A 17,932-nucleotide genomic window follows, 5' to 3' on the forward strand; every position below is an offset into this window, starting at 1 on the left:
CCAGTCTACCAACATAACGACAAAAATGCCAGTTCGTGCCTACGTTCACTCAAGATACAACTCTTGACGTTCCAAAGCCTTCTACCTATCATCTTAGTTCAATAATACGCCAATAGATGGTGGCGTTACTCACTACGCAGCTTCGTTATTTCGTTACAAGCAAATAATACGTAGCCAAACATTGCTAATCGACTTTATACGGGCGTCTAACTATTAACTGTAATGCTGCAATACGTCCTTCTGGTGTCTCGCTCCGACATACATATATATCATTGTCTGAGTACCCACAACACACAAGCCTTCTTGAGCTTACTGTGAGACTTTAGTCAATAGGTGTAAGAATGTCCCTGTAATATTTATTTATTTATTATTATTAAAATGGCGCAACTACAACTCTTACAAAAAAGTGATCGACTGTGGCTCACTCTCCCCTACTCGTCATTGACATAGTTATCCTACTCGTGCATTTTAATCGCGAATTCCGTACGCGGTGGATATTTTATTGAAGAAATTTTAACTTAAAATAAAATTAATACATAAGGTTCAAATTTTTTCAATCTTTTCCCACCAGTTATCAACTTCTTCCTGCCTTGTACGGAATTTATCTTTTGTCTAAGCGGTACTTACCACCTATGCGATCTATTATTTCCTCCCCATACTCCCATGTGTATTTCTTTAGCGGAATCAAATCGCACGATTTTTTGCAGAATGTCATCGGATATGTTTGTCGTGAACAAAATTAAAATTGCGCTATTATAGTATTTTATGCAACCATTGTTTAGAGAGGTCAAAAAAGGCGAGTGGCGATAGCTGATCAACTAAATCTTGTCACTAAAAAAAGGCGCGAAATTCAAATTTTCTGTGGGACGATATTCCTTCGTGCCTATATTTTTCAAATTTGCCGCCTTTTTCTACTGTCAAGATCTGGTTGACTAAGTATACATATCGGCCCATATAAAATTTGAATTTCGCGCCTTTTTTACTGACAAGATTTGCTTGACCAGCTATAGGAATGTATCTTGTATCCCGGCCATAATACTAGAATCCGAACACACATTCACTGCTGTAAAAAAATAAAGATCTAGTCTATTGTCCTCCGACGTCAGCGACGTCAACTCGGACCATAGATGTATTATTTTTAAAGATGGAGCGTAAGCCACCTGTCACCGTAGCCTCACACACACAGACACATTTTATGTACGATTTACAATGAGGAACCAGAGGCATGTGGCCACGACGATAAAGTCATATCGATAAACTATACGGCCTTTTTACAATTTAAATTTTACTTGAAAGGATCTAAACTATCTAAAATGAACAGATAACTATTATAACATTAATTTAGAAGTTCTTTACTTATAAGTTGCTCTTAATTATGACCCCGTTATAATTATTTGAATTATTGTCTAAAGGAGGCATGGAACGCCACATATATGTATAAATGTTACATTAAAACCAAATAAAATATGTTTTTCGCAATAATAGAGTTTATTATTATATTATAAAATTTATAAAGTATTCATTATCCATTAGCATTTCCGGTTGTTTATTTTTAGTGAAGATATCGAAGCTTCAATTAATCGCTATTACGTTCCGCTGTGTAGAGAGTATCGATATATAACATGATTAAAATCGACAAATCTACATCCCTAGAAACGTGCAATAAACTCACACATACACATTTTAACGCACACATACACAGCTTGCCCACCACCAAAATGGCTACGGCTTGACAGATAAATTTTGTACTGAGAACCGAGAACGTTGGGGCCTTGACTCGGACTCGGCTTGACAATTCATTATCGTTTATGTGTGTGTGACAAAAATGGTGTCCTTTTACCAGCTGTCGTTCATTTTGTATTGATAAAAATCAACACTATTGTTGACTAATTCTTTTTTATTGTACGCTATGGCGTCTGTACTCGATTTAGTAAAACATTATCAACATGCCATAGAAAAATATCCAAACGATGAGCAGAAAGTGAGTGTCAACTGAATATGCGTTTACAGGCGATCCTTTCCTATTATTTTGAAAAAAAGGAAGATCCCAGTCTTCATACTGCGTAGTTATATTTTCACTTACAAAGGTTTTAAGTAATATGACCTATACAGACGTAAAAAGGGCAGGGATTGAACCATTGGACAATTTTATTTCGGCATCGCGATACGTTAAGTACGTAATATGGCAGTTGGACACGTAGCTTAGGGTGAGTTTTTGATTATTCAGGTTCTGAAGTCGATCGACAAACTGTTCGGGCTGGGAGTGACGGTGCAGCACCTGCAGGAGACGGGAGTGGGCCGCACCGTGAACGCGCTACGCAAGGATCCGGGCACCGTGGGACAGGCCGCGCGAGCTCTCGTCAATAAATGGAAATGTATGGTCGCGTCCGAGGAAAGCGACCAGGAAGCCGATCAAAACAATGACTGTGAGCTCTCAAGATCCTAGCTGCATGCTTGTGTTTATTTTTCTATTTTAGATAGTATAATTATTTTCATAGATAATAATTATTTAAGTTTACTTGTCATTATTGTTATGTGTGCAGCCTGATGTTAAATACACTTTGTATGTGTGAAGTTTATTTTAATAATGAACTTAATTATCCTGTATTAGCCACTAACTACAATGGGCATGGAAATGGAAAAGATTCTGATGATAGTGCTAATCGGTCTAGAAGTAGGCACAATGATGACTCGGAAAGATCATATAAATCTGATGGATCGCGGATAAATGGAAATACAAGTGGAACCAAAAGGAAATATCACAGCAGCGAGGTTAGTATTCTTTCTTATTACAATTTACCAGAGCCTTATAGCTTAATTAATTGTATTAATTGATGTATGTAGGCTCTCATATTTAAAGCCTTTTGTAAATTGTTATAGTTTACTATTCTGGTAAACATTTTGTAGAATATCCATCATAGGCTTGTTAATTACATTTGCATACTTATAATATAAGCACACTATACAACATAAGTTGAACATAATATTGTATTTGTCTACCATAAATAAGGATGCCAACTGTGTGCTGACTACTGTTTTGTTATATCAACAGACTATAAATGATTTTGCTTGCAGACAACAGAGAGGGTAATAAGAATGTACAAAAGTATGTACTAAAAACGATGCATCAATTTTCAATGTGTCAACAGTTTCTTTTTTAATTATTTATGTGATACCAATCCTAAACAGGTTTTCATTTTAGTTCATTCTTTGTAACCTTGTAGGAAGAAGATAGCAGCACTAAAAAGTCCAAACACTCAAGCTCCAGTGAGAGTAATAACCAGAAAAGATCAGTTAAAGTCAAGCAGGAACCATCCGAAAGTGATGATCATCATGACTCTGAAGATTCACAGAGCTCAGACAGTGAGAGTGAGATGTCAGATTCATCAGGTGATGATAGAAATGATAGGAATACTAACCAAAATATAAAAATAGAACCTTCTGAAAACCACAGATCTGCATCAACCAAACATTCTTTACACAACCATAATATGGAACCTAAAAAAGAATTATCCTCATCAAAGAAGTCTTCTGATAATGACAGACATTCTAAAAGTCATAGTTCGGACTCAAGACATTCATCTAGCAAAACCTCGTCTGGTGAGAAGTCACAGAGCTCACATAAACATACAAAATCCATGGACAAGGAAAGTAGTTCAGAAAAGAAACACAAATCTGACTATGGTGTTGAAAAAGATAAGAAAAGAGAAAACATCAATTTATCTAGTAAACATAAGACTTCCTCTGAGAAACATAGGAGTTCTTCTGAAAAGCATAGTAATTCTTCTGAAAAACAAAGAAGTTCCTCTGAAAGCCACAAGTCCAGCTCACAAAAAGATAAGTCTGATAGAAGTAAAGAAAAACATGACAAGAATGAGAAGCGTGAAAGTAAATCTGAAAAACACTCCAGCCAGTCTCATAAATCAGACAAAGAAAAACATAACTCAAACAAGAGTTCTTCTGATAAAGAAATGCAAAAACACAAGTCAAGAGAAAGTAGTAGTAGTTCTAAGGAAAAGCATAGTTTGTCTAGCGCTGAAAAAAGTAAAGATAGGAGTAGTTCTTCTAAAGAAAAATCAAGTCATAGCCATAAGAGTGAGAAAAAGTCAGCACATGAGAGTAAATCCAAGAATGACAGCAAAGACAAAAACAAGGTTGATGACAGGAGTAGTGAGAAAAAGTCTAAACATAATTCAAGTTCCTCTTCGTCTCACAAAAGTGAGAAGTCAAGCAGTAAAGTGGCTGTACCAAAGACAAAACCACAAATAAACAATATCGTGGATAGTGATGATGGTATTGATTGTGGATCAGGTAATAATTTTTTTTTAAAGGTTATATAATTCAGAGCTCAGTTATTGTACCTTGGCCTACACATTGAAACATTTCTCCCATTGTTTTAATATTGGCAAAGTTTTATTGTTTGTGGAATAGGTGTGTCAAATGTCAACTTTTGACTTTATAACAGAGTTATCAACTTGTCACATAATGACTGTATGGGGCCATTCAGCATTATCTACTTCAGCTGTCAAATTTAACCTTTTGGCCGCCGGACCTAGTCAGCAAAGACGCTCACTCACACGCCAGAGCAAATTTTAAGTAAACAACTAATAAAAAGTTTAGGGATTGCAAATAGTGATATCGATATTTACAATTTATGGTAAAAATCTTCTCAATTTGGCTTTGTTCTTATCCAACTTTAATTTATTTCGAAAATGCCAAAAATTAACATATTTTTTACACACGACAATGTTAAAAATAAAGGTCTTTATCATTAAAAACAACCACTAAACAATATCGATTCATGACGTAATATCACCGCACTAGGCTGTACAAGAAGTCGTTTATACAAGACAACGGCGCGCATGGACTGTCCGCAATGCAGACCGACAAGGACTGTTTCCGCGCGGATTAAGTAATAATAGTCTCTAGATCAACGGCGTAAGCGCTTGTCGGTACGTAAACTTTATAAGCGTAACGTTAGAGCCGCGCATCGTGTGTCGATAATATAAATGTAAGTACCCGAACTGCATTGGGGAAAATTGCACGTGGGTTAATTGAATTGTCAATGAGTGAAGAACAATAATATTGGAAAAGGGTGGGGATCGGAAATGTTCGGGAATGCATGTTTCACATTCGACATGTTCCTTAGATGAGCTTCTCAGTTCCCGTATTACATCCTTCCTACCATGACAATTTTTCGTCAATTTCAAATATATAACATTCTCATAGTTAGGCGACACTGACTATATACTCCTAGCGTCCGCCTGTACCATTCTTGTACGAAGCGGTCACTGCAGGGTATCACTCCCCACTACACTATCATCTTAAAATGAATCTTTTGTTCTGCAAATAAACCACAAGGACAGATTTACTTGTCTGACTCTACTATCAACAGCTGAAGAAGCTCCCTGAACTTCAGCTATAGTTAATGCCTGTCTTTCTCGTCTCGTTTCACGTATTCTAGTTACTAGTTACGACCAATTGGCATTTAACAAGTGTTCAAATGCTTAAATAAAACCAGATTTGCGATTTGATATTTATTTTGAATATTCTCATATCGAGTTAACATTCCCATCCCTAGCTGTCTTGTATACAGGACAACGGCGACGAGGAACAAGAAAAACTTTGAAATCTGGAGCAATTTTTTTGAGAGCCTTATTATAAAAGAATATAGATTTCTATAGCTGCAATAAATGCAATTTTTTTTTAAACAAGGACCTAAAACATTAACATGAGTGTAAAAAAATATATAATTGATATTTTTTGCACATTTACCGAGCGGTTGAATTTTTGTCTTGTATACAAGACAGCGGCGCCAGTGTATCGTTCTATCGTTGTCTTGTATACATGCCAACGGCGGTCAAAGGGTTAAGGAACGGATTTTTCTTTCCGTCACAGACGGAGCGATAATATATCGGACGATACCGACAGATATCTTAGAGTATTGCTAAGCACCAATGCCAAAATATATATCGCTCTCTGTCTAGCACCTACATTGTGAGGGAGAAGAAATATACCGAGCGAAATATCGTAAGATTCGCACGTGTTTCGTGTGCATAATATAATATATTACAGCCTCGTGTGTGGACTCTTGTCAAATAGTACGTAAAAGATATCGGCAGATGCCGTATCTTACGGTATACTCGCATTATCGCTCTGTCTGTGATGGGCTTTACACCTTTCCTTCTATTCATTACTGTTTGATATTGGTTATGAACAGTTTTAACAACCATTATAAATATTTATTTCCGAAAATTTGTTAATATGACTTATAGGTAAGTATAACTCTTTCTTAAAAACTATTATTAAATTTAAAGGTGCCAGTTTTGCTGAAGCCTTGGGCATGGCTAGTCCTGTCAAGCCAAAAAAGAAAACTGTTTCTTTAAAAGAAATGTCTTCACCCAACACATTTAATAATGATGTAAGTACGCGCTTCATCTTAACTCATACAGTTAATCTAGTTTAAGTATTTTATTAGCATAACAACAAATAAGAAAATCGGTCAAGGTAGAACTCGAGAAAAAATAAAATGTCTGTCATGCTATCATTCTGGCTAAACAATTACTACTCATCATCAACTACTACTAATTCATAATCATTGGACAGAAAATTGGCAGTTGATCGTTTTATTGTAAATCTTTTTGGTGTTACTTAGGGGATGTTCATAAATTACGTCATATATCTTTGACGATTTTGACCCCACCCCCCCTGAAATCATCCAAAAATCATGCTTCGAATGACCCCGTTTCCTCCTACGTCATGCTACCATCATCAGATGTCCCCAATTTGAAATGACGTACCTAATTTATGAATAGCCCCTTAGGCTTTATGTATTGGATAATAATGTTATTTCTATAAAAAAATCATGCAGTTGCGGTTTGTTAATTGTTATTATCAATTAACTATACCGGAAACCATGTCCTTATTGGTCAAACTTATCAAGACTTGCCGATGCATAAAAAACGCATGCCTGCACTAATTCTTGAGAAACCAGGCATCACGAGCGAGCCGTAACGCTGAGAGGATGATGTACAGTCAGCCGAAGATTTAGTTGGCCCTGCATACAAACTTCTATAGAAAGTTTCGTGTCCGTAAAGTACAAAAGTCATTCGTTGGGCAATGCATTCATTTTTATAACAAGTTACCTGAGGATGCTTTAAGATTACCCTTTCCAGCTCTTAAGAATTACTTTAAAAAGTCATTGATGTTGAAAGCTTATTACAGAGTCGAGGACTACTTGACAGACAAACATGCATGGCCCAAACCAGAAACAAATAAAAACTAAAAGCAATTAAAAACATTGTATTATGTATAGAGTTATAGGTGACACAGCTCAGTTAAGAAAGCACATCAAATATATTGGTAATTCATAACAATCAATCAGATTTATTGTTTTCCCATTTATTTTAATAACTTTATTTTCTTTTCCTTTTGTAAGAATTTGATATGTTTTCTGAAAGAGCTACGTATTTGTATGATTCCATACAAATTGTATTACACCTTATGTGTATAATTGCATGAATTCTATAGTAATTTAAATTGAATTTTTTTTAACTTATTTTCTCGTAATGCATGTTAATTATAAGATGTAATTTTTTTTTGAAAAGATGTGTCCCGCCGAGTTTGTTGCCGGTCCCATATTGGGATACCCTCCTCCAATTGAGGGGGGACTTAAATCTTCTCGGGGCAGAGGTGTAGGGTTGGAGCCGGTCTACCTAGCTTTATTTGACGTTCATAAGCGCATTGTAATTATGCCTACTTGAATAAACTATCTTTTATCTTATCTATAGCAAGCGGACCAGCTAAATCTATATTTAAATTACTTAAGTTTCACGTTAAATCCGTGTAACAGCTAAGCCCAGCGGCGATGCTCGCGCCGAGCGCCAAGCTGGCGCCACTGCCGGCGCTGGAGATCTCCGCGCTGCCCGAGATCTCGCCCAACTACCGGCCGCGCCCGCCCCCCCGCCTCATGCCGCACTTCACCGACGAAGACGCTATGAGCCAAGTCATCTCTTTAAAGAACCAAAGGTTATTATTTGCTGCACGTATATTTAATCACTGACCCAAACGATATGTAAACTATTATGTACGTTTCAAAGTTCGTTTTCGTTTATTGGCCATTGAATACATTAGTTAGTTTAATTAATTATACCTTTTAGTGCAACAACGCCTCAGGATCAGGAGCGCCATCTGCTTTGAGTTCTTAATTTTTTCCTCGTCTCTATAGCCGCCCCTGTACACGTGTCCTTGTCCTATTCTGACTGACACAAGAGTTTTCTTTGATACCGTGACGGAAGAAAGCGAGGATTTGATAGGTAGCTCTTCAAAACCATGTAGTCACGTATACTTTTGCGTATTAAATGTAATGTTTGTTTACAGAACTAAAGTGTACTCCGGAAACAAGGTTATAGGAAAAATTCCCACACTTTACGAGCTGTGCGTCCATGTCCTTCAAGAGCACATAGATGGTGAGTACTTCACAGTTGAATGATTTGTAAAAACTTGATAAGATTTAATTAATTGCATCACATGATCGACAAAGACGTCCTCGTGACGATGCGAAAATAACTGACCAATCAATAGTTTATTGGTATATGGTACAATGTTGGTAGGGATTTGGAGGTGAAAGTCAGCATGTTCTGCCGGCAGTAGCAGTAATGTAAAAATTGTTACAAAAAGAGTCAATCAATAACAATTATTATTGAAATAGGTACTGCACAATCGAAAACATTCGATTATTTTTCAAAGCAAAATATTTTTTATTAATTAGCCTTTATTTTGCGTCAATCTTCGTTTGGGTACAAGCGCATTGGTAACCGGCCGAGCGGCTTTCAAACCGGACCTTCCTCGGAATATACGAAATACGAAGTATCGTTTAATATTTACCAGTTTCTTATCTGGTACAACATTGTGGGTAAACAGTATATCAGTATATTACTGAGATACATGCAAAGGTGTGTATATTGCTAGCGTGGGAAGCTGGGAACTGTAGCCTGATCTGTCTTGCTAAAGGAGGCCTGTACCTGCGAGCAGTGGTAAATATACTTAAGGCTTCGTCACACAGGCGCGTTTTCCAGGCGGCGCGTGAGCGGGGCGCGCCGCTTTTACATATAAAACGCTCACGCGCCGGAATATGCGCCTGTGTGACGAAGCCTTTATACCTGCCTATGCTGGTGACACTGACAATTGTAGACTCTAAATGCAAAAAGTAATTAAACAAAAATCAACCTTGTTTTCGCACTAGTACCGTTCACTGTGGCTCTGAACTTATAATTAGTGAGTTTTGGTTGTCACCTGACCATTTTATATCTGTGTGTTCCCAGCACTCGAGTTCACCGGAGGTGTGCCATACGAGATACTGAAGCCCATCGTCGACAAAGCCACGCCGCAGCAGCTGTTCATGCTGGAGTACCACAACCCCTACCTCACCGAGGACACCGACCATTTGTGGAAGGCTTTCTGCGAGAAACACTTCCGCAACAAGAAAAGACAAGAGATGGAAGCGTGGAAAGAGATGTACATGGTATGTGTGATACAACTTGAAATTGTTCTTGCTTTCATGCATTTCCATGTTGGTCCGAATGGTGGCGGTTCTATGCCAGGTCCGCCCTGCCGCCTTGTTACTCTCGTCCAACGTCTGGCTCGTGGCTTACCGACATTTCGGCTTCTCAATCGTGAACTCCAGAACATTAAATACATCTCCATCGGTCGTCATCCCTGCGACAGATATGGCCGGCCTATTCCCACTTCAATTGCGCAATCACTGCAATGCTTTGTTAAATAACCATTCATGTTAAACAAAGGTATTTTAATTTTTAAATAAGTTTGGTTAATGGATAACAGTAGAATACAAATAAAAAACCGGCCAAGTGCGAGTCGGACTCGCGCACGGAGGGTTCCGCACCATCAAGAAAAAATAGAGCAAAACAAGCAAAAAAACGGTCACCCATCCAAGTACTGACCCCGCCCGACGTTGCTTAACTTCGGTCAAAAATCACGTTTGTTGTATGGAAGCCCCACTTAAATCTTTATTTTATTCTGTTTTTAGTATTTGTTGTTATAGCGGCAACAGAAATACATCATCTGTGAAAATTTCAACTGTCTAGCTATCACGGTTCGTGAGATACAGCCTGGTGACAGACGGACGGACGGACGGACAGCGGAGTCTTAGTAATAGAGTCCCGTTTTTACCCTTTGGGGACGGAACCCTAAAAAATTATACTCATCTCTCTTTTTGGGATATTTACATAAGAAACAGTATGATTCCATTCACAAGCGGCTATTGCCAAACTATAACTCTCACTCAATTGCATCTTGCGCTTATTTGAACTGACGCCCAATTTGCTTTACAGAGATGCCAAGAAGAACAGGAGGATAAACTCAAGTCTCTAACGGCCAATATCAGAATGACTCAAGAAGCCAAGAAGGCGCCCATCAAGCAAACCAAGATGGCGTATGTGGATTCTGTAGTGAAACCGCCGCGCAACATTGCTAGGAAACAGGTATATTTAAAATCTATTAAGTTTTGCTTTGACTAATAATAGATAAACTTCTCAACTCGTGGGCGAGATGCTGTCAGATAAGCGTAATAAACAAGTACGAGTCGGACTCGCGTTCCAAGGGTTCCGTACATTAAGTCCAACTCACGCTTGACTGCATATTTCTAAAACCCCGTCTCCATATCGCGCGGCAAGCTATCGAACATTGGCTCGCGCGGCAGCCGCGCGCAATGGATACCGGGTTGGCTCGCGATATGGAGACGGGGCTTAATAGGTTTTCCTGTCATCTATAGGTAAAGAACTATTTTGTGTATTATTTCAAAATTTTAGACCCAGTAGTTTCGGAGATAGGGATTAATGATCATTGTTTGCCTATTTTCTCGAATAACTGCTAAACTATTTATCCTAAAATTATAAAATATATATATTTGAGATTCTTACAATGAGCTGTTTCATTTGATATATGTCACACGAGAATAGTTTGAAAAACTTTATTTTTTAATTTTCTCATTTACCCACCAAAAATGGCCTCCATATTTAAAATTCATTTATCATACACGTCCATCTTTGGGTCACTAACTTACATATGTGTGCCAAATTTCAACTTAATTGGTCCAGTAGTTTCGAAGAAAATAGGCTGTGACAGACGGACAGACAGACAGACGCACGAGTGATCCTATAAGGGTTCCGTTTATTCCTTTTGAGGTACGGAACCCTAAAAATGTAGTTTGCTGCTAGTTCTTTCTCTATAACATCACTTGGATAATTCCGATTTGAACGGAACGAGGTCTGTTTCATCCGTTTGGATTTTATTAATGAAACTGGTAAACAATAAAAGATTGTAAAGTAGAATTCAAAATTATATTAGGAACAATTTATATGCTCAATCAAAATTGTGCTTATATAATTCTTTTTTTCTTTCAACGAACTGATAATAATGATTCGTAACGCAGTTTTTAATCTAATTTTATTTTAATTTATTCGTTAATTTTTAAATCAGCACGTTCATCGTCCGCACCCCGTATATGGTCTCACAGGTTTTTTGTTTCAAAGCTTTTAAAAAAAATACGCCTCTAGGGCTGCCGGCTGCGGACTCGACGTACGCACGCGGCGGCGCGTCTTCAGCCGTTCGCGGGCGTCCAGTCGTCGGCCGTATATTTAGTGAGGTGGCGACGTACGAGTAATATGCCCGTGTGTGTGTGTGTCCCCGCAGGCGCAGCACGGCACGGCGTTCGCGGCGTCGGCGAGCCCGGCGGCGCGCGTGGCGGCGCTGGCGGCGGCGCCCAACGTGCTGCGCGGCGGCGCGCGCGCCGGGCCCGCGCCCGTGCTGCCGGCCGGCGCGGCGCTCAAGCCCAAGAAGGCGCCGCTCATGGCCAAGGCGCTGCAGTTCATGCGCGGCCGCAAGCGATGAGCCGCCGAGGCCGACACCCGGGCCCGGCCGCGCTCCGACCCGCACGTGTACTACCTGAACCCGCTCAGTACTGTGACTCTCGTTACTTGTTTTAATACATTTTTACGCTTTCCCGCTTAAAATGCACATTTTAAGTGGTCTCTCCCCGTAGTTCTCTTAACCCTTTGAACGGCCCGCCTATTGTGCGCGGCGGCACCCTTGTCGAAATGCAAGAAGGCTTATATTGGCTGTAGCCGCGCGCGTCGGTTGACGTCTTTGGCGGTCAAAGGATTAAGCGTGATTAAGGTTGTACTATGTGTGAATCGATGTTATGTTTTATGGATTTTCTCCGATGCGTATTTAAAAAGAAAAGTCGACCGTTCTTAAACATTATATCTATTTATTATAATTTTAGCTAAGTTCGGATTCTTTCTTTCGACATTTATTTTTGAAAAAACCCAACATTTGCATCGCTGTGAGCCAGATTCATTTATTATATAGCGTGTATATAAAGGTTTAAGACCGATCCGCACTTCGATTGTTACTACTGATGTAGATGGCACTGTTCAGTCCCGTACATTATATAGCAGAGACCCGTCCACCCCTTCCCAGAAAAAAGCATTTAAATGGCTTAGTCGTTTATCGAATAGCCCCAATGATTGGCTTTCCCTTTGAATTGCTTACCCATTCATTTGTCTTAGCTCTAGGAAGAGGTTTCCCTTTCAGAGATACCGCTAAAATGAAAGGGTGTCCCCTTCCTAATTCAAAAAATTATGACACCAGTGCTGTCAACGCGCAAGACACCCAGTCCTTCACTTTAAACATAAACAAAGGCAGTTTAAAATAATAATCGTTATAATTTATAATAACCCCTTCAAGAGGTTAGCGCTTAGGAACGGGTATTCAGCATACCCGTATTTGAAGCGCTTAAAAAGTCAAATGAAAGGGTTTTAGTTAGCAATGGCTTTGGTAAGCAAAGCCTTACGAATTACCCCTTCCAAAACCCTCGAAGGGGATACAGGACCGGTCTCTCTAATACAATAACTATGGTTTTCAAAAGTTGACGATTCAGTTACCACCTAACATATCATATAGGGCCGTAGTTGCCATCATATCGGAGAGGCCAAGGCGCTCACAAATATCTAAACACGCCTCTATTGTCAAGGCGATAGAGCACATGTTCTGATATTGTGAACACCATGGCCGCTCCGATATATCTGATGGTGACTGTACAATAGCCTAATGCCACAACACAACTGGTCGCAACTAATTGCGTTAGACTGCACGATTGTCTCGTATTCGTGAGTGACACCGCTGAACTAGCACCATTCTTAGTGCCCGTAAGGCCTGTCTTTATATATAAGTCAATGGTAATCGTTGGCTCCGTCAGTCTCTTTCGAGTTAGCACTATCTTTCTTGTACGCGTCGAATTATTGTTCCTTAGTGAAACCAAAAATAAGCAGTGTACATACAAATTTTTTTATTATTGAACAAGTAAGTACCTACCTTAAAATTAGGTAATTGTTATTAGTTTTATTTTCTTTCGAACGATTCTGTAAGCTTCTTTTTAGGATTTTCTTGTCTCCATCCATAAGCGTCATTAATTAAGTAGATCTGGCATGAAATATTTCATTAAATAATGTATTTATTTATCAATCCAATCTTGAGTATCTCAGGTTCGTAAGGTTATGGCAGAGTCTAGTAAATAAAGGAGACTGACAACCCCCATCGAGAATCTTAGGCTGTGTAGCCAGGGTCAAATATTATAACGCTAAAATTGAAATATTGTAATTAGCGCCACTTATGGCATTGACGAAGCACGCGGGGATGAATGAAGGGTGTCCATCTTGAATATTTAGTAGTCTCTGGTCATGACAAGCGAGCCTTATGGGAAGAAACTAAATCAGCATCTTTATTACCTATATGTACTAAGGTTTTTAAGTAGATATAACATTTAAAAAATGTTTTGTGTTATTTTATTAGGACAAAGAGTTTGTCTTTGGTATAAAAATCAAATGGAATATCTAAAACATAGGTACCAAATGAATAGGGTTGCTGTGATATGTTTCCAAGAAAACATAAAATGTTGTGATGTAGGTCCATATATTTGATTTATAAACAGTGCTGCACATGGGGTATATAGACCTAACTATCTAATCACTGTTATGTTGGACACAAACTATATGCAACAAGTAGACAAAAAATCTCAGTAGTGACAATTAGTGGTAGATCGTTTTATCTGTAGACCCCATAACATGTATTGCAGGTACGTAGGTATTTAAGGTAGTATAATATAATATGTAAATCTCGTAGACAATTTCTGTCAACACAACCATAAAGTCATCACAATTCTAATTTGTTGAATTCTATTATAAAAGTAATTGATTTAAATAACCTTCTAAATAGTTAGTGATCTATTTAACATAGTTAAAACAGCGTTTACGAGAAGAAATGTCATGTTAAACATTGTAAATGTGCATATTTGTATCAAACATCTACCCATAAAACTAGCTACTGTAAATATTTCAATATTTATGTAAATAATTTTATCTGATTGCGAACTTGTGTATAATGACATTTAGGAATAGCACAGTTACTAAACCTGTTGGGCAAAGTAATGTTAAAAAACAGATTTTATATTTGACCAAACATACCCATTGCCTTAAGTTGAGTTCTTTTTTGGAAAATGTGTTTCTAGAGTACAATTAACATGATATTTCGAAAAGAATTGCAGACTTATACATACTTATTTAAGAAAAACATTAATTTACAAGCAATTTAATAGAACTGAGGCTTTTTTGTTGATTTTCTAATGCTCATTGCACACGTACTTACATAAACTGAGCATGAACCGTGTGGTAATTGCATTTATACTTTTTAACTTCAATTGAATTATGAACAGTTAAGGATACTTTAATATTATATCTATTTACTTTTAATTATTAATAAATACCACTATTCTAATTCATATTTTAGTGACATATACGAAAACTACTTTGGAACCAAGGAGGGTGGTTGCAAAATTGTTGATAATATTCCATATTACAAACTGTCTACATTGTATGCCTACCATATCCCATTGATTTATGAAAATGCCATTATAAATTAAGGTAATTATACTAAATTAATTTGCATACCATGCTTTTTTTTACTATTCCATTTCAGCAAACAAGTAACTGTGTTAAATTCAAAATTTTATTAATTTAATATCATTATTATAATATGTATTTATTTCCTTGATAGGTAACATAACAGCAGATGCTTAAGAATTCAGCTACATCTTTTTAACAAAACCAGTTCTTGTGATTGTGTCAGATGAGAAAAAGGCTACAATTATGGCTAAAGCACATACTTATCTAAATACCGTAAGAAAGTGACGGCCACAATAACAAACATAGCTCAACCATCTTAGGTCGACAACTGCTATTTCATGGTTGTTTGTACCTATGTATCAATATGACACACATACAATCTACCCAATGACGGATCTACAACTGGATGTACCGATTGGGCCCTATTGCTGAGTGAGGCGTAATAATATTATGATCTTGAATGATATCTCACTCATTTTGCATTTCTTTCTGTAAGGTGTTCTTTTGAAAATAGCTAAAACAATAATTCCTACACAATGTCCTTTAAGGTAATGTTTTGCACTACAACAGAGTTGCCTAGATGGAACATCCAGTTTGAATGTAAGTGTAAGGTTCCTGTACCCAACAATACCAGTGACCTTAAAGACTTCGTCACACAAACAACATGACTGGTACCTATGAGATGTGGATTTTTTATCACTTGTCATTGGAGCACCACATTCACATGAACCGAGCACATGAATGATCCATAATATCAAAACACAAAATATTATTAAGAAAAACCTACATAAAAACAGTATATCTTACAATAGTATGCTTTTGTCAGTACAGAACCACATCTATATTCCTAAATTTGGATTTCAGCTGCTTTTCATAATCAGTCATTACAATATGTGGACATTGGTACAAAGCCAGAAATTTAAGATTTTTATAATATTCCGAAATGATATCCACTATTACTGGTGTAATATTTCTTATCCTAGAAAGACTAAGACTTTCCAGCTTTATAAAGATGTTGCTGCCTAATGTTTTCAGTAGTGCTAATTCAGTAAAGTTAGTGTTATTCCATATCTGTATATGTTGTATTGTCCTCAGGTTGGAAAGTGCTAACAAACCAACATCGGTAAGGTTCTCACACCTTATTATCGCCAAGTCCTTGAGAGCTGGACACTGTGCCAACAGGGCGAGGCATTTATCATCCACTGCATCACCTCCGTATATGTGAAATGTGACCAGTATCCTTTGTTTAGATATTATTAACTTTTTTATATAATCTACATCCAGATCTTTAATTTTCTCTATCAATATATGACTTAAATATTTACACTTCAATAAAGTATCACAATTAATTGGGTTTAATCCAAAATCTGATAGAGCTAAATAATTTAACTCCTTAAAGTAATCATATTTCACTATTAAGTCATCCTTGCTGGTCATGAGTAAAGAATTCCTTAAATTTAGTTTTTTAAGATTTGGCCATCTCAAAATATCATCTTCAAATTCTTTTGTAACTCGGCACATCACTAATTCCAGTGAAGTAATATAGTCGCAGTTAGCTGTAATGGATTTTATAGTAGCATAACTGTATACATACTGTAATTTTAAGCAATATATATACTTGCCGTGGGTTGATATGATTTCCAGATTGCGCTCACTTACTTCACTCTGGCCGGGCTTCCCTGAATAAACAATGACAATATGTCTCCACAATGATGCATCTCGAGATAATTTTCTCCAACGCTTGCATACATTCTCACAGGTCAGAATTGATTCCAGTGGAAGGTTTTTAAAGATTAATATTATAAGTTCATCCGGTAGATGCTCTATTAAGTCATAGCTGTTTTCGTCTCCAGACACCATCCTGATGTGTTCCAACGATGTTAACTAAAACAAGTAAATGATAAGTAAGTTAACTTAGATAACACAATATTTAGATTAATACAATAATAAAAAATTACTTTTATTTCTCACTTTAAATCATTTCAAGTAGTTTTATTTAGGTTGAATCGTAGATCGTAACACAAGACAGTAAATCTTTTGCGCGATGAGCGATCTCTTTGTTTAAACAGACAAGTCATTTGTTCGTCTAATTTTGGCCAAATGCGTAGAATACATGTATGAACTTTAATTTCTAAGTTATTTTGAGAAATTCTTCAATAATACGATTCACTCAAATCAAACGTCACAACAAAATCTTAAAACTCTTTTTTTTTACAATCAAACGTCAGAGTGTATGTGAAAGAGATGAACTAATACGGTTGTCATTAATTAACAAGGGATGCAAATACAAGTAGCAAATTACGCGGGCACCTTGACGAAGTGGTCCGAAATGTACTTTATTTTAGCGGTAGCGCATCATTCTTTTTTTTATTTATTAATGTGATTGATTATAACTGGGTCAACCAGATCTTGACAGTAGAAAAAGGCGGCAAATTTGAAAAATGTAGGCGCGAAGGGATATCGTCCCATAGAAAATTTGAATTTCGCGCCTTTTTTTACTGACAAGATTTGGTTGACCAGCTATAAATTAATTAAACGCAAATTCAATTATTAATTTAAATTTATTATAACATATTAATGAGGCCATATTTTATATTATATTCATCAAGTTTAACGTTTAACGCTATATAGCGTTATTTTTTTCAACATGTAATTTTCTCACTACGACGTGCTTACGCAACGTCCAACGCATCTCGTCGCTTTTACGATCGTTATTTGAAGCGAGACAAAAAATCCGCATGAAACGCATCAAAGCTCTTCACTAGAGTCTGTGCGGAAAGAGAAGAGTCGTGGAATGTATGGGGCCCAATCCATTCCACGGCTCTTCTCTTTCCGCACAGACTCTATCTGCGGCAGCCGGCAGGTTCTTGTTTTTTTTATCGTCTGATTCGACTGCGACCAGTGTTGCCAACTTGGCATAATTGATGCCAGATCTGGCATATTTTCACACT

The 17,932-nt window shown here is 37.4% G+C and overlaps 3 protein-coding genes across 3 annotated transcripts in view; 2 read left to right on the forward strand and 1 right to left on the reverse strand.

Annotated features, from left to right (window-relative positions):
* The window catches only part of LOC134658582 (transmembrane emp24 domain-containing protein 3), a 263,572-nt gene that overhangs the window by 220,987 nt on the left and 24,653 nt on the right, over positions 1-17,932 (forward strand). The gene's annotated exons all lie outside the window — the stretch shown is intronic.
* LOC134657290 (transcription elongation factor B polypeptide 3) lies at positions 1,806-11,910 on the forward strand. Its single transcript, XM_063512876.1, has 10 exons — positions 1,806-1,981; positions 2,228-2,426; positions 2,612-2,772; positions 3,225-4,311; positions 6,318-6,421; positions 7,853-8,028; positions 8,380-8,468; positions 9,324-9,523; positions 10,353-10,502; positions 11,713-11,910. Exons 1-10 carry the CDS (start codon positions 1,910-1,912, stop codon positions 11,908-11,910), a joined length of 2,436 nt encoding a protein of 811 aa, XP_063368946.1. The 5' UTR covers positions 1,806-1,909.
* On the reverse strand, positions 15,771-17,189 carry LOC134657303 (F-box/LRR-repeat protein 7-like). Its single transcript, XM_063512881.1, has 2 exons — positions 16,953-17,189; positions 15,771-16,865 (listed from the first exon to the last, which is right to left on the reverse strand). Exon 2 carries the CDS (start codon positions 16,839-16,841, stop codon positions 15,804-15,806), a length of 1,038 nt encoding a protein of 345 aa, XP_063368951.1. The 5' UTR covers positions 16,842-16,865; positions 16,953-17,189; the 3' UTR covers positions 15,771-15,803.

The sequence above is a fragment of the Cydia amplana genome, chromosome 2 (genome assembly GCF_948474715.1).
Source record: "Cydia amplana chromosome 2, ilCydAmpl1.1, whole genome shotgun sequence".
Classification (NCBI taxonomy): domain Eukaryota; kingdom Metazoa; phylum Arthropoda; class Insecta; order Lepidoptera; family Tortricidae; genus Cydia; species Cydia amplana.

Bases quoted from the DNA above. Each gene is read 5' to 3' on its own strand.
- LOC134657303 (XM_063512881.1), bottom strand. From the start codon at position 16,841: ATGGTGTCTGGAGACGAAAACAGCTATGACTTAATAGAGCATCTACCG.
- LOC134657290 (XM_063512876.1), top strand. From the start codon at position 1,910: ATGGCGTCTGTACTCGATTTAGTAAAACATTATCAACATGCCATAGAA. The intron at 1,982-2,227 runs GTGAGTGTCAAC...TTGATTATTCAG, and splicing joins ATCCAAACGATGAGCAGAAA to GTTCTGAAGTCGATCGACAA. The intron at 2,427-2,611 runs GTGAGCTCTCAA...ATCCTGTATTAG, and splicing joins AGCCGATCAAAACAATGACT to CCACTAACTACAATGGGCAT.